Genomic DNA, 17,473 nt, shown 5'->3' with positions numbered 1-17,473 from the left:
TGCTGGGATTACAGGTGTAACCCACATGCACCCAGCCTCTTCCTACTTTCTTATGGGAGGAGGCCAGTCCATTGAGAAATCCATCCTCTGTGTAGCCAAGGTTCGTGGTTTGGCACATGAACTCTGGAATTAAATGTCCTGGGTTCAAATTCCAGTCCTGCTGCAGATGAGCCATGTAACCATGAGCAAGCTATTTCATCTTTTTATTTATGTATTTATTTATTTTTGAGACAGTCTTGCTCTGTTGGCCAGGCTGGAGTGCAGTGGAGCAATCTTGGCTCACTGCAAGCTCCGTCTCCCAGGCTCAAGCGATTCTCCTGCCTCATCGTCCTGAGCAGATGGGATTACAGGCATGTGTCACCATGGCCGGCTAATTTTTGTATTTTTAGTAGAGACGTAGTTTCACCACGTTGGCCAGGCTGGTCTTGAACTCCTGACCTCAGGTAATCTGCCCGCCTCAGCCTCCCAAAGTGCTGAGATTACAGGTGTGAGCCACCGCACCCGGCTGAATCTTTTTTATTTATTTACTTATTTATCTTTTTGAGACAGGGTCTCACTCTGTCACCCAGGCTGAAGTGCAGTGGCATGATCATGGCTCACTGCAGCCTTGACCTCCCCAGGCTCAGATGATCCTCCTACTTTAGTTTCCTGAATAGCTGGGACCACGGATCCGCATGCCACCACACCTGGCTAATTTTTGTACATTTTGTAGAGATGGGGTTTTACCGTGTTGCCCAGGTTGGCCTCAAACTCCTGAACTCAAGGGATCCTCCCCACCGGCTTGGCTTCAAGCTGGAATAATAGGCATGAGCCACCATGCCTGGCCACAAGCTATTTAATCTTGTTAAGTGTTTGCTTTCTTATCTATAGAATGAGGATAATAATTTGATTTAATATTTTTTAAAATTTGCTTTGGTATTTCTGGGAAAGGCAATAAGAAGGGAAGGTCTCACCTAATCTCCCCTGGAGAAGGGCTGGGCGTTGTGCTGCTTGATGGGAGCTGTGTGTGAGGTGACGCAGCAGATTCTCTCCTTATTCCCCCCTTCTTTAAACCTCTTATGCTTCTTAACTCCTCTCCGGTTTCTTCAACACCCACTCAGCTGAGGTCCACGTGCTGCCTCCTGCAGGCTGTTTAAGGCTCTGCAGTTACTGAAGTCCAACCCATTCCCTCTTTGTGTGTCCTGGAGGCTTGAGCTGCAGAAAGTCTGTGGAAAGAAGAGCTTTCTTTATTACCTTTTTCTTTTTAAAAATAATTCATCTATTCAGAGGGGATGTCGTTTTGCAATCTGCACATAATTCTTGCAGCTGCTGCCTGCTGCCCTGACTCACTGTCTCCCTGTTTGTCTCTAGGGCGGTGTTGATGATGAGGTCTCCTTGACTGCATATGTTACAGCTGCATTGCTGGAGATGGGAAAGGACGTAGATGTAAGTTCTTCTGGCTCCTCCTCTTGATACCCTCCTTCTCATGCCTATTCCTAGAGACACTGACCCATCTTTGTCCCTAGTCACCCTTTTAAGGTCAAGAAGGATAAGATGATTCCCTGATTACTTCCCATTTTTTAAGGAATGCCTTATAAGTTATGGTCTTCTTCTTCACTTTTTAGGACCCAATGGTGAGCCAGGGTCTACAATGTCTCAAGAATTCGGCCACCACCACCACCAGCCTCTACACACAGGCCCTGTTGGCTTACATTTTCTCCCTGGCTGGGGAAATGGACATCAGAAACATTCTCCTTAGACAGTTAGATCAACAGGCTATCATCTCAGGTATGTTGGTACTGTTAAGAGTTGTTTGAAATTGTGAACGTAAGCTGTGAGTTATCTATAATCTCCTTAGTATCCTCTGTCCCACACATGAACTCTAGGATTCATTTTAGTAACAGTTATTAAGTCATAAAATTATTGTTGAGAAGTTTGTGAGAAACACATGCAAGTGCTCAAAGGGCATTTTATACCTTTTTTTCTTTTTCTGAGACCGAGTTTCTCTCTTGTTGCCCAGGCTGGATTGCAATAGCGTGATCTCGGCTCACTGCAACCTCTGCCTCCCAAGTTCAACCAATTCTCCTGCCTCAGCCTCCCGAGTAGCTGGAATTACAGGCATGTGCCATCATGCCCAGCTGATTTTTGTATTTTTAGTAGAGAAGGGGTTTCACTATGTTGACCAGGCTGGACTCGAATTCTTGACCTCAGGTGATCTGCCCGTGGGATTACAGGCATGAGCCACCATGCCTGGCCACATTTTTATACTTCTAATGTGAAGAGAAACTACATTGAAGAAGCTAGTCAGAAAGTATATTGTCATTGTGGAATTAGCCTTTTGGAGATCTTTGAAAGTTCTTTGATGTAGGACCACTTTAAATATTTTTTTAATTTTTATTTTACTTTTTATTTTTTTGAGATGGTGCCTTGCTCTGGTGCCCAGGCTGGAGTGCAGTGGTGCAATCTTGGCTCACTGCAGGCTCTGCCTCCCGGATTCAAGTGATTCTCCTGCCTCAGCCTCTCAAGTAGCTGGGACTACAGGTGCCTGCCACCACACTGGCTAATTTTTGTATTTTTGTATTTTTAGTAGAAACGGAGTTTCACCATGTTGGCCAGGCTGGTCTCAGAATCCTGACCTCAAGTGATCTACCCTACTTGGCCTCCCAAAGTGCTGAATTGTAAACGTGAGCCATTGCACCTGGCCTGGACCACTTTAAATGTATTTAGAATACTATTTGAAGTTATGACGGATCTTGTAATGCATTTCATTTATCTGACTGTGTATTTAAAATTATTCTTCCAGGCAGAAATGCAGTCTCAACCTTCATTTATATGAGTGTCATGGCTGAACTGTCCTCTCATAGGGGGTGGGGTAGCTTTTCCTCTTGTGTGTAAGAAACTCTAGTCATGAAATGTGTGTCTGAGACAATGGGACCTGTTCCACCATATATTGATTTATTGTGATGATCTCTTTTCCATTATCTTGTATTGCAAGCTCACGTTTCCTATTACATTTTTCCAATTAGATTGCCCTTCTGTGGTTACTTATTATCCCTAAAATTCTGTTTAATTAGTCTTCTAACTTATACTCTTCTCATTTCCATTTGTTATTTTATTTTTTCTTCAAGTTATCTGTTAACTGTCATCTTGGCTGTCACAGAGGTTTCTTTTGGTCTTATGTCCTTTTTTTTTTTTTTTTTTTTTTGAGACGGAGTGTTGCTCTGTCACCCAGGCTGGAGTGCCGTGGTGTGATCTCAGCTCACTGCAAGCTCCACCTCCCGGGTTCACACCATTCTCCTGCCTCAGCCTCCCGAGTAGCTGGGACTACAGAGGCCCGCCATCATTGGACTGCCTTCTAAGCATATTTCATATAGTTGGCCTCATTAGCATTTCTTCATGGTTTCTCGAATTCTTACATATGCTCTGCCATTTTTGTTCTACTTAAAATGTTGAATCTTTTTTGTTTGTTGTTCGTTTTTTTAGATGGAGTTTCACTCTTGTTGCCTAAGCTGGAGTGCAATGGGGCGATCTTTGCTCACCGCAACCTCCACCTCCTGGGTTCAAACGATTCTTCTGCCTCAGCCTCCCAAGTAGCTGGGATTAGAGGCATTTGCCACCACACCCAGTGAATTTTGTATTTTTAGTAGAGATGGGGTTTCTCCATATTGGTCAGGCTGGTCTCGAACTCCCGACCTCAGGTGATCTGCCCACCTTGGCCTCCCAAAGTGCTGAGATTATAGGCGTGAGTCACCACGCCCAGCCTAAATCTTTGATTAAATAAAATAAATGCTGAAAATTTCATAAAACTGTAAGCAAACAAAAATTGCCCCCAAACACAGAGATTCTTGGAAGAAGCTTCTATTTACCTATTTCCATTAACATCAAAACTGATAAATTAACAAGGCTGGTTTTCATGTAATTGCTGGAGGCAGGAACATTTCTTGATGCTTCTAGCTTTACACACACGCGCACACAGGCATCCTTGCATTTACATCAAGGTCAATGAATCAGCTACATCTAAGACATTTTTTTCTACTCTGTTTAATTCTCATTTGGTACCTTCTCTGCTCTAAGATGCTGCATTTACAAAGTGAATGTGGGAAAGCCAGTTCCTTCTAAGGACATCCTAGTTATGTTTCTTTTTCCATAGGAGAATCCATTCACTGGAGCCACAAACCTACTCCATCATCGAATGCCAGCCCTTGGTCTGAGCCTGTGGCTCTAGATGTGGAAGTTACAGCATATGCATTGTTGGCCCAGCTTACCAAGCCCAGCCTGACTCAAAAGGAGATAGCCAAGGCCACTAGCATAGTGGCTTGGTTGGCCAAGCAACGGAATGCATATGGGGGCTTCTCTTCTACTCAGGTAAAGAGCCTGTTCTCCCACTGCCACTTCACAGGTAGAATTAGATCTTGTATGGAGATAGAGGAAAAGGTATTGTCCTTGCCCTCTCGGTCCAGGGTCTTAGAGAGGAAAAGCCTGTGAAAAATATATAGAAGTATTCATAAAATGGGTTATATGAGCACATAAATAGTACCAGATGCATTTAATTTTCTTTTTTTGTTGAGTGTGAAACACTGGGGCGGGGCATGGTGGCTCAAGCCTGTTATCCCAGCACTTTGGGAGGCCGAGGCAGGCGGATCACCTGAGGTCAGGAGTTCGAGACCAGTCTGACCAACATGGAGAAACCCCGTCTCTACTAAAAATACAAAATTAGCCAGGCATGGTGGTGGGGGCCTGTAATCCCAGCTACCTGGGAGGCTGAGGCAGGAGAATCGCTTGAACCTGGGAGGCGGAGGTTGTGGTGAGCCGAGATGGTGCCATTGCACTCCAGCCTGAGCAACAAGAGTTAAAACTCCTTCTCAACAACAACAGCAACAACAATTTTAACTTTGTTTCAGAAAGATTAATTAGCCACTTGGTGTGTGAGATAATTTAGAGGAGAGAAAAGTTGGACTTGAAGAGATCAGGAGACTGTTTTATCTAGGTTAGGGGTAAGGGAAATTGGGAAATTGAATGAATGGTGTGGCAGTAGGGAAAAAAAAAGAGGCGTAGAATTGTATGATAAACTCAAATCATAAAAAAATTATTTTAGATTATAATGAAGAGTCATTAATTTATTCTGAAAATATTATTAAATATCTACCATGTCCAAATCACTTTGATGAGGCTACAGAAGTAACTAAGAAAATATATTTCTTGTCCTCATGAAGATTATAATCTGATTTGTTGAAATTGGCCAGTTTCACTGAAGATATAACATGTAAATCAGACCTGAAAGAACGAACATCTTTTAATAGATTGCATGTTTGGTAAAAATGTTAAAGGCACCAAGTTTAAATGTGGTAATGACCTAATTGAAACTTAAAAAAATTATATGGTACTATGCCTCCCTGTTTCAGGGAAATGCTTGGCCAAAGATTAGAAAAGACTCCTTTCTTCTTGCTCAGTCCTAAAAAATTATAATATATAATAATATTTTTGGAAAGCAGTAGATGAAATGTTTATAACTCGCAGTGACAGGTATAGGTCAGAATCATTTTTTCAATGAAATCCTTGGCTATCACAAGAGGTCATATGTCATGTATTACTCACACTGGTTTTTCAGCTGACGGTGAGGTCCCTTTCTTTGAATTGTCTCTATATGTTCAAGCAGTAAAAAACCTCCCTGGGTCCAGTCCACAAAGGGGAAACAAAAATTGTTTGTAGATGGCCAAGCTGCACAGATAGAACTTCTTCACGGCTTCACCAGGGTGGGTGATCTGTCTTCCTGTTTTGCAGGACAGTGATAATGTCGAAATAAGAATGTCTTTTTCATTTGTGAGATGAAGAAATAGGGTTTTTTCTTTTTTTGTAATAGATATTTTACACAGTATCAAGCATGTAGAAATTTTCGTAACATAGAGCGAGATGTGACAATTTTGTTGAACACTTTATTCATTTTTCTTTCCCCTTGTAATTTATGTGAATTATGTTTTCAGAATGAAAGAGTTCAAACGTCACTGTACCAGGCTCACTTAGTGACAGTTATCTGTCTTATTCCCAGAGAAATAAAAGATTGTCACATGGTATCACGGCTAAGAAGCCAGCCTGCAAGGAAGGACTTTCCTAGGTCCCTGATGCTCCTTCCAACTGTGATGTAGAAGATCATCACACAGTTAAATGACGTCATAGGCTGCAATTTCTAGGGCTATCATGTTATTACTGTTTCCTCCCCAAATAAGGAAACTGTAAAATATATACTGAACAGTTATCCACTTGCTTCTAGCAATAACTCATTCTGAAGCTGTTTGATTTCTGAATATGAATCGATTAGGTTAACCAAGTAACCTGCGGATATTCAGTAGTACCTTGTTGATGGTGATTTTCTATAAAAGCAAGCTACTGTGATTTCTATGTCAGCTTCTCCAGAGGAGGTGGGTATAGTTCTCTAAATACTTAGAGGAGGCATCATCCAAGCCAACTAACAACAACCACGTGTGTGGGTTTAGAGTTGTTCACGGTTAATTCCAATGACTCACAAAATGGTAAGTATACGTTTGGTTGTTTCCCTCAGGATACTGTAGTTGCTCTCCAAGCTCTTGCCAAATATGCCACTACCGCCTACACGCCATCTGAGGAGATCAACCTGGTTGTAAAATCCACTGAGAATTTCCAGCATACATTCAACATACAGTCAGCCAACAGATTGGTATTTCAGCAGAAGACGCTGCCCAATGTCCCTGGAATGTACATGCTGGAGGCCACAGGCCAGGGCTGTGTCTATGTGCAGGTAAGTAGAGATCCATGAGAATGAATGTACATTGGGAAGGAGAGTCTGAGGGCATCTTCCCCTTGGGCCTTCTCTCTCTCTCTCTGTTTCTCACTTGTAAGGAAAGTAGTTTGAACTGTACAATCTTTAAAGCTCTTTCCAACTCTGATTTGGCTATTTCTTCCTACCAGATGGTGTTGAGATACAATATTCTCCCTCTTAAAAATATGAAGACCTTTAGTCTTAGCGTGGAAATAGGAAAAGCTAGATGTGAGCAACTGACTTCACCTCGATCCTTGACTCTCGCTATTCACACCAGGTGAGGAAAGCTGGGGTGCTGGTGGCCAGCAGAGCACCTGGTCTGAGGAGCTGAGGTGGGACACGTGTGTGTGTGCCTGTGTATGTGTGTTGGGGATGCAGAGTGCACTGAAGTAATAGGCTCACATATGTTTTCTTCTTCCTGCTCTCAGTTATGTGGGGAGCCGTAGCTCTTCCAATATGGTGATTGTGGAAGTGAAGATGCTATCTGGGTTCAGTCCCACGGAGGGCACCAATCAGTTAGTAAGTTACTTCTGTTTTCTTCATTTATCTAGCTGTGAGGGGACCTGACAGTATAATCAAAAAAACTGGTAAAATGGGCATCATGGCATGTGTGTGTATATATATACACACACATATACATATGGCATGTATATACATACATATATATGTATGTGTATGTATGTACATTGTAAGAAAAGTAGTTTTCATACATATATGGCATCCATATACACGGTGTGTGTATATATACATATATAGGTATATATACATGTATATATGTGCATATGTGTGTGTATATATATGTATATATGTATATATACACATACATACAAACTCATGATTGGATTGTTTAAATGGTCTGCAAGGTTGTAGCAGACATATGACATGCAACTTGCAATAGTCTCGGTTCCCTTTTCCTACCTTTTCCACAGTATATATTGTTTCCTTGATCATGGCAGAACTTTGGAAGAATACCCTACGGGATAGGGAAGGCTCTGGCTCTTAGTCTCTGTTTTTCTCCCTCTCTTATGCAGCTTCTCCAGCAACCCCTGGTGAAGAAGGTTGAATTTGGAACTGATACACTTAACATTTACTTGGATGAGGTAGGTATTCAGGAACTAGATCAAAGAACTGGATTGCTGATGGATATTCATGACTTCTCTTCTAATCTGTATATATGGGTGTCACACACATGGGGATGAGGGGCCTGGGAGCGAGTCCACACCATGCCGTGAGTTCTGCCTCCATGCTGGTATATCATAAAACACCCCGTTGTGCCTCTAGAGAAGCCCTGTCCAACAGACCTATAATGTGAGCCATTTACATTGTTTAAAGAGTTCTGGTAGCCACATTTAAAAAGTAGAGGAACAGATGAAATTAAATTTAATGGTATATTTTATGCAAGCCTATATACCCCAAATATTTCCATTTTACTATACAATTAATATACAGAAGTATTAATGAGATATCTACATTCTTTTTTTCTTTTCTGTACGACACCTTTACAGCACTGTCAGCACGTCTCAATTCTGTCTGGCCTCATTTCAAGCGCTCAATAGCCACAAGTGACATAGCAACTCTAGAGTATGCTATAGTAGTTAATAGCAGAAGCTCTGAAGCCAGACTGCCTGGGCTGCCATCTTGGTTCTAGCACTGGCTGTGTAACTGGACAAATTGTTGAAAGTTAGCTGTAAAATGTGTGTGGGTAGGGGTCAAAATAGTTATCTCTTAGAGTTCTACAAAAAACTAAATTATTTAAGACATGTAAAAATATCTAGGACTGTACCTGGTACAGAGTAAGCCCTCATTACTCTATAGCCATTTGTATCATTTTAACATAATGTTAATATTACTTAATATTAATCAGACATCATATATAACCTTTCATTTTAATAAAGCAAGAAGTTCTCAAGGACTAACAACGTTCTAAAAATTGTTAACAATGCTCCTTTTCATGGTATTCCACTCCACACAAGGAACAAAGTTATCCTTATTGTATATAACCAATAGACAGGAATATCCCAAATCAAAAGATGCTGTTGTTAGTAACATTCAGTTCCGACCCCCTGCCCACCCACCAACCCGATCATCTAACTGTGTTTCCTATCTTCCAGGGAGCGAGGGTTTTGTTCACGTTGTGTGAGCCGTGTATAGCTTCTTTTGACATAGCTTGGGTTAGCTTATCAGGCACTACCCTGTGATCATGATGTTGTGGTTTAAAACTTTGCCAAGTTTCTGATGCTTTCATACATGACTTATTCAAGTCTTACAGCAACCAACTGAGACTTGGAGAGAGAGTGGCTTGTCCGAGTCATCCCATCTGTCCGTGTCTAGGGTGGGAGCAGAACCTGGGGAGTCTGATTTCTATGACACCATGCCTGAGACGGTGATGAACTGCTTGCTCCTCAGTGTGTCCTGCCAAATCTGCCAGTTGGCTTCTAATCTGAAGCATCAGGTCTAATGGTCTAAAAGCCAGTGCTAATGATGGTATCTGTGGTTATTTCCTCTTTTCTGTGTATCTTCTCCCTTGTGGTCTTGATCAATTTCACCAGAGGATGACCTTATTCACATATATAGTCTTCCTTATTCTTTAATGAACTTGTACTATAAATGTCCCTTGAGGTACATGCCATCCCTGTCCCACAATCTCAGACAAGTAGTGCTTTCATTGTCATTCACTTATATTTCTTAATTTGTTGGGAAACACATGAAAGTTTTAAAGCCATCCTTTTGTTCCTGATGTCTAATTTTGTTGCATTATGGTCTGAGAACACAGTCTTCATGATCCTGATTGCCTGGAATGTGCTGAAGTTTCTTCCATGACCTAATCCGTGATCTGTTTTTGCAAGTGTTCAGTGTGCACTCCAAAAGAACATCTATTTCTTTTCTCTTGGGCCTGGATTCTGATCTAGAAGTCTGAGATCATTATTTCTGTTGTTCATGTGCTTGATAACTCTGCTTATTTTTCTGCTTGATTTAACAGTTTCTGAAAAGCATATGTTAAAATATCCAATTATGATGGAGTTTGTTTCTTTGTTTGTTTAGTATTTTTTGGATAGAGACAGGGTTTCACCATGTTGGCCAGGCTGGTCTTGAACTCCTGACCTCAAGTGATCTGCCCACCTCGGCCTCCTAAAGTGCTGGAGTTATAGGTGTGAGCCACCGCCCCCGGCCTCTAATTATGATATTTGATTTATCCGTTTATCCATACATTTTTGACTGTCGTTTCCTGATATATTTGAGACTATATAATTAGATATATATATAATGAACATATCTTCTTATTAAATTTTCCTTATATTAGTACATACTATCCTTTCCCCATTACTATATATGTGTATATATTTATATCAAATACTTTTGCCTTAGATTCCTACACCACACATGCACACACACACATTTTTTCTTTGCCTTAGTTGCCATTTAGTCAGATATTAAAACTGCTACTAGCCAGCTTTCTTCTTTTTTTTTCTTTTTCTTTTTCTTTCTTTTTTTTTTTTGAGATGGAGTCTCGCTCTGTCGCCCAGGCTGGAGTGCAGTGGTGTGATCTTGGCTCACTGCAACCTCCACCTCCCGGGTTCAAGCAATTCTCCTGCCTCAGCCTCCCGAGTAGCTGGGATTACAGGCACCTGCCACCACGCCCAGCTAATTTTTGTATTTTTAGTAGAGACAGGGTTTCACCATGTTGGTCAGGCTGGTCTCGAACCCCTGACCTCGTGATCCACCCACCTCGGCCTCCCAAAGTGCTGGGATTACAGGCGTGAGCCACCGCGCCCGGCCCTACCCCAGCTTTCTTTTGGTTCATGTTAGTCATTGGCTTTAATTCGTTATGGTGACCAAATGATAGAAAAGAACAGTGGTTCTAAAAGTTCTTTGTTTCAGGATCCCTTTACACTCTTAATTTACTGAGGGCCTCAAACAGCTTTCAGTGAAGTGGGTTTTAACTATTGGTCTTTATCATGTTAGAAATTAAAACTGAGACAATCTTAAAATATTTATTAATTAATTTAAAAACAGTAATAAACTCACTACATCTTAATATAAATAACATTTTTATGAAAATGACTATTTTCTGTCCAGGCGTGGTGGCTCGTGCCTGTAATTCCAGCACTTTGGGAGGCTGAGGAGGGCAGATCACAAGATCAGGAGTTTGAGACCAGCCTGGCCAATATGGTGAAACCCCGTCTCTACTAAAAATACAAAAATTAGCTGGGCGTGGTGGAGCACGCCGGTAGTCCCAGCTACTTGAGAGGCTGAGGCAGAAGAATCGTTTGTACCCAGGAGGCAGAGGTTGTGGTGAGCCGAGATCGTGCCACTATATTCTAGCCTGGGCAACAGAGTGAGACTCCGTCTCAAAAAAAAAAAAAAAGAAAAAGAAAAAAAAAGAAAAAGAAAATAACTATTTTCCAAAACAAAAAAATAAGAATAGTGACATTGTTTTGCATTTTTGCTTTAATATCTGGCTTAATCAAAGAGAATGAAATTTTCTATTTATTCCTACGTTCAAAGCATTGCAATATTACACATAAAGTAGCCTCTGATAACTCTACTGTATACTTGTTTATTTTTTAGTTTTTTAAATCTCTTTCCCCAGAAGGAAACAATCTCTTGTATATTTGTAAGAGAATGAGAGTGGGAAAAAAAGTCTTAATATCATTCTAAAAATAATTCTGACCTCTCAGATACTCTGATGCAATCTCAGCGATCCCTGGAGTAGGGGAGGTCCCTCGACCACACTTCGAGAGGCACTATACCTGAAGAACTTTGGAAATCCCTTCCAATTAGGCATTAATAGCTCTATATCTAAATTTATAATTTTTTTTTTTTTTTTTGAGACAGGGTCTCACTCTTGCCCAGGCTGGACTTCAGTGGCCCAATCTTGGCTCACTATAATCTCCACCCCTGGGTTTAAATGATCCTTCCACCTCAGCCTCCCAAGTAGCCGGGATTTATTTTCTTGTTATAGTAAAGTAACTTATACAATTGCCTTAGATTCTCCATTTGCTAATTTATTCGACAAATATTTACTGAGCAACCAACATATGCCAGTCACTTTTCTAAGTGATGGAGACGTGGCAATGAAAACAATAGATATGATACCTGGCCTAAGAGTGCTGATATTCTAGTGGAGAGACAACAATACTCAAGTTTTTAAAAATTGCATGTCTATGTGTATACACACACTTTTTTTTTTTCAGTAGTAATAAGTGTTATGCAGCATAAGGGGATAAAGAGTGCTGGTGAGGCAGGCCAGGGATGTGACTGTTTTTAAATAAGGTGTTCAAGGAAAGCCCCTTTGAGGAGGTATCATTTGCTCAGGGACCAGATTAAAGAAAGCAAACCAGTAAGGGGCATAGAACTGTTGGAGTAAAATGCAAGCCTCTGCTTTCTTTGGCCACTTTGACTAATTTAGTGGAGAAACCATGGGTCAGGGTAGACCATGAACAAAGGGAACCAGTTCACAAGAGGGCCAGAGAGCTGTAAGATCCTAAGAAGAAAGAGCCAGGAAGTCAGCAGGAGGCAATGTCTTAGGGCAGACTGTCATAGGGCAGTAGAGGTAGGTAGAGAGTTTCAGAATTGTTTTGTTTTTGTTTTTGTTTTTGTTTTTGTTTTGAGATGGAGTCTCGCTTTATCACCCAGGCTGTAGTGCAGTGGTACCATCTCGGCTCACTGCAACATCCGCCTCCCAGGTTCAAGCGATTCTCCTGCCTTAGCCTCCTGAGTAGCTGGGATTACAGGTGCCAGCCACCATGCTCGGCTAATTTTTGTATTTTTAGTAGAGATGGGGTTTCACCACGTTGGCCAGGCTGGTCTGGAACTCCTGACCTCTGGTGATTCACCCATCTCGGCCTCCCAAAGTGCGGGGATTAGAGGCGTGAGCCACCATTCCTGGCGGGGTTTCAGAAAATCTGCATGAAGACAGCAAGGGTCTTTTAACTCCACGTTGCATAGAGTGTAATTTTCATTTTAGTTCTAAGGTATTGTTTCGTCTGTCTTCCCCACAGCTCAGTAAGAACACTCAGACTTACACCTTCACCATCAGCCAAAGTGTGCTGGTCACCAACTTGAAACCAGCAACCATCAAGGTCTATGACTACTACCTGCCAGGTGAGAGGGCTGGGCTGAAATGAGAGCTGACATCTTACCTGCATCTCCCAACTTACTTCTGCCTCATTCTTCATGGCGTCTCTCTTAATTTTACAAATACTCCTTCCCAAGCCAAGTAGCACGTAATTATCTAATCTCCTAAAATATTTTAATTCAGTTGTGTGCCACTTTTAAGTTGCGTACACTAGAGACATTTGATATGATGTGGTCCTTAGACCAAGAAGAGAACAATGTGAACCATCGTTCTAAAAGGGCTGTTTCCATTATTTTTGCTATGATTAATAATTTGTCACAATGTACAAATATTAGTGATTGAAACTTTCTTGTAATCCTGAATATGCTCATAACCTGTAGAGATTCTCTGGAAAGGGCTAAAGCAGTAGCTTTTATGAAACATTTTCCCTCTAAATATAGGAGACCCTCAAAGTAATAACATGTCTTATTTCATTTTACAGATGAACAGGCAACAATTCAGTATTCTGATCCCTGTGAATGAGGTAAGTCCAGCTGAGAAATGGGTGGAGTCATGGGTTAGGTGGCAGAAGTGAAGAGGAGCCTCTTTCAAGTTACTGTTATTGTCTTTTTTTGAGACAGAGTCTCACTGTGTCGCCCACGCTGGAGTGCAGTGGCAGAAGTTGAGTGGTTCACTTCCCAGGTTCAAGCGATTCTCCTGCCTCAGCCTCCCGAGTTGTGGGATTATAGGTGCCCACCATCACGCCTGACTAATTTTTGTATTTTTGGTAGAGACAGGGTATCACCATGTTGACCAGGCTGGTCTTGAACTCCTGACTTCAGGTGATCCACCTGCCTCGGCGTCCCAAAGTACTGGGATTACAGGCATGAGCCACCACACTCAGCCCTGTTATTGTCTTTTGGAAGCTTATTTTTGATAGAAAGTGAGTTTTCCTTTTTTGTCTTAAAACTTTGTTTTTTTTTGAAAGAGGGTCTGGCTCAGGCTAGAGGGCAGTGGCGTGATCTCAGCTCACTGCAGCCTCTGCCTCCCAAGTTCAAGCGATTCTTGTGCCTCAGCCTCCTGAGTAGCTGGGATTACAGGCATGTGCCATCACGCCCAGCTAATTTTTTTGTATTTTTAATAGAGATGGGGTTTTGCCATGTTGGCCAGGCTGGTCTCAAACTCCTGGCCTCAGGTGATCTGCCTACTTCAGCCTCCCAAAGTGCTAGGATTACAGGTGTGAGCCACTGTGCCCAGCCTGTCCTAAACTCTTGAAAATAGTTTATGTCAGAAAAAACTAATCTTGGAATTAAAACAATACTTTTTTCTGTCACATTGAAAATAGATTGACTTTTCCTAATATTTTTACATAATACATCTTTGTTATATGAAAATACTAAGATGAAAGTAAAGGTTACCTGATTCTACTCCTGTGAGATAACACTATTAATAATCCAATTGTGCATTTGTGAGTTATTTTGTATATAGAGGTCAAGTATTCTCTATATATGTACTGAGCTTCTAAGTATCACAATGTCTTTTATTTTTTGTTTGTTTGATTGTTTGCTTTTCAGGACAGAAGCTGGAAAGAGACTCAATTAGTCCTCTATGTCATTACTGGAGGGTGGAACATTCTTCTGTCGCTTGAAGCAGAACTCATTCAATCAAATAATTTAATTTCTCTGACTAGTAAATGGGTAACAGATGAACATGTCTGAACCTCAGCTGTAATACTTTCTAGTACCTTTGCAAGGAGATGGGATAGCACTCAGAGGCGGCGCTGTATGGGCAAGGTCACAGGGGGAAGAAAGGTGGTTTAGCTGTTTTGTGTAGCCATTTAGGGGGCTCTCCAGAGAGGAGACGGTGGTGGAGGGTGAACTAGAGAAGACAAGAATGTCTTCCTAGGCTGGGCACAGTGGCTCATGCCTGTAATCCCAGCACTTTAGGAGTGTGAGGTGGGCGGATCCCTTGAGATTGCGAGTTCAAGATCAGCCTGGCCAACATGGTGAAACCCGTCTCTACTAACAATACAAAAATTAGCCAGGTGTGGTGGCACGGGCCTGTAATCCCAGCCCCTTGGGAGTCTGAGGCAGGAGAATCGCCTCAGCACTGGAGGTGGAGGTTGCAGTGAGCTGAGATTATGCCACTGTACTCCAGCCTGGACAATGAAGCAAGACCCTGTCTCAAATAATAATAATAATAATAATAATAATAATAATAATAATAATAATGTTTTTCTAGAGTTTAAATCTAAAGGAAAATGTGATTTAGGGCTTTGGGAATTGGCTAAAAAAATAAAAATGGAAAAGAAAATCTGTGCATTTAGTTCTATACATATTTCTTTGGAAACCAAAAGTTCTTTTAAAGATGATGATCGTCCTTTCCCCCAAAACTCACAATTTGGCTTCTTCCTTAAACCTTTTAACCCAGACTTCTCAAAGAATCATTTTAAAGATGTGAGGACAAGTTAGAATAGAGAATTTTAATTATGGGGCTGCGCTCACCCAGCCCACTACTGCGGGGCAAACAGTGATTGATGACAAGAAAATGGCTGGCCAGAATGCACTCTCCATCTCTCTCGGTTTCTCTTCTGCATGATTCTCCCAGCCTTTCCCCACGTGGGCTATCTATCACTGTGCAAGCACTTCCTCGGAGCAATGCTTTTGTTTTGGAAACAGGTTTGGAGGCAAAGGGATAAGGGAAGTAAGATGAATGATGTTTAACAGAAAAGATTCTCTAGGCAATTACACCCTTTTATCCTGGGTCTCCACTGGATCAATTACGCTCCCCTTGATTGTAAATTCTGACTGAAAAGTCAGGGGAAATAAGCACATTCTACAAAAACAAAAAAATGACAGATGGGACCTACTTAAACTAAAGAGCTTCTGCACAGCAAAAGAAACCATCAACAGAGTAAACAGCCTAAAGAATAGGAGAAAATATTAACAAACTGTGCCTCCAACAAAGAACTAATATCCAGAACCTATAAGGAACTTAAATCAGCAAGAAAAAAAACAAATAATTCCATCAAAACGTGGGCAAAGGGCATGAGCGGCCACTTCTCAAAAGAAGAGTACAAGTGGCCAATAAACATACGAAAAAATGCTCAACATCACTAATCATCAGAGACATGCAAAATCAAAACCACAGTGAGATACCATCTACACTAGTTAGAATGGCTATTATTAAAGTCAGAAAATAATGGATGTTGGCAAGGTAGCAGAAAAAAGGGAACTCTAACACACTGTTGGTGGGAACATAAATTAGTTTAGCCACTGTGGAAAGCAGTTTGGTGTTTTCTCAAAGAATTAAAAATAGAATTACCATTCAACCCAGCAGTCTCACTACTGGGTATATACACAGAGGGAAATACATCTTTCTACCAAAAGGACAAATGCACCCGTACATTTTTTGCAGCACTATTCACAATAGCAAAGACATGGAATCAGCCTAGATGTTCATCAATGGTAGATTGGATAAAGAAAATGTGGTCCATATATTCCATGGAATACTATGTAGTCATAAAAAAGAATGCAATCGGCCCAGTGCGGTGCCTCATACCTGTAAACCCAGCACTTTGGGAGGCCGAGGTGGGTGGATCACCTGAGGTCAGGAGTTTGAGACCAACCTGGCCAACATGGCAAAACCCCATCTCTACTAAAAATACAAAAACCTAGCTGGGCGTGGTGGCAGGTGCCTATAATCCCAGCTACTTGGGAGGCTGAGGCAGGAGAATTGCTTGAACTCAGGAGGTGGAGGTTGCAGCGAGCCAAGATCGCACCATTGCACCATTGCACTGGACGACAAGAGCAAAACTTCATATCTAAATAAATAAATAAATAGAATGAAATCATGTCCTTTGCAGCAGCATGGATGCAGCTGGAGACCATTATCCTAAGTGAATTAATGCAGAAACAGAAAACCAAATACTGCATGTTCTCACTTTAAGTGGGAGCTAAACATGTTGTACACATGGACACAAAGAGAGGAACAATAAGCACTGGAGATTCCAAAAGGGAGGAGGAAGGAAAGAGGGCAAGCGTTGAAACCTACTTTCAGGTACTATGTTCACTATTTGGGCAATGGGATCAGTAGCTCAAACCTCAGCATCACGAAATATACCCATGTAACAAAACCTGCATATTTACGCCCTGAATCTAAACTTGCATATGTACCTCGTGAATTTAAAATTAAAAAGACCAGACGTGGTGGCTCACTCTTATAATTCCAGCACTCTGGTAGGCCAAGGTGAGCGGATCACTTGAGCTCTGAGTTCGAAATCAACCTAGGCAACATAGCAAAACTCCGCCTCTACCAAAAATACAAAAATTAGCCAGGCATGGTGGCGTGTTCCTGTAGTCCCAGCTACTCCGGAGGCTGAGGTGGGAGAATCGCTTGAACCCGGGAGGAGGAGGTTGTAGTGAGCCGAGTTTGCACCACTGCACTCCAACCTGGGTGACAAAGTGAGACCTTGTCTCAAAAATAAATAAATAAACAAATAAATAAATGTGTGTACTGAAGAGAATATTTCCCCAAGCCCAGAGTCACAGTTGCATTAATTGTTCTGTTCTTTTCTCTTCCATCCTTGTGTCTGTTCTGGTCCTTCTAGGAGTTCCTATAGTGAGGGCACATGGGGGAAGACA

At 41.6% G+C, this 17,473-nt stretch overlaps 1 protein-coding gene across 1 annotated transcript in view; it reads left to right on the top strand.

Annotated features, from left to right (window-relative positions):
* A2ML1 (alpha-2-macroglobulin like 1) overlaps nt 1-15,467 on the top strand; it is a 52,910-nt gene extending 37,443 nt beyond the window's left edge. Inside the window, exons 27-36 of the mRNA XM_073020475.1 lie at nt 1,351-1,425; nt 1,605-1,767; nt 4,130-4,344; nt 6,536-6,751; nt 6,922-7,049; nt 7,201-7,291; nt 7,804-7,872; nt 12,775-12,877; nt 13,333-13,374; nt 14,405-15,467. Coding sequence (XP_072876576.1) covers nt 1,351-1,425; nt 1,605-1,767; nt 4,130-4,344; nt 6,536-6,751; nt 6,922-7,049; nt 7,201-7,291; nt 7,804-7,872; nt 12,775-12,877; nt 13,333-13,373 — 1,101 coding nt within the window. The 3' untranslated portion in view covers nt 13,374; nt 14,405-15,467. The remainder of the gene's footprint in view (nt 1-1,350; nt 1,426-1,604; nt 1,768-4,129; nt 4,345-6,535; nt 6,752-6,921; nt 7,050-7,200; nt 7,292-7,803; nt 7,873-12,774; nt 12,878-13,332; nt 13,375-14,404) is intronic.
* Nucleotides 15,468-17,473: the final 2,006 nt, after the last annotated feature.

The sequence above is a fragment of the Chlorocebus sabaeus genome, chromosome 11 (assembly GCF_047675955.1).
Source record: "Chlorocebus sabaeus isolate Y175 chromosome 11, mChlSab1.0.hap1, whole genome shotgun sequence".
Taxonomy (NCBI): Eukaryota; Metazoa; Chordata; class Mammalia; order Primates; family Cercopithecidae; genus Chlorocebus; species Chlorocebus sabaeus.
Note: the sequence above shows the minus strand (reverse complement) of the source record. Positions and strands in the feature narration are given on the sequence as shown.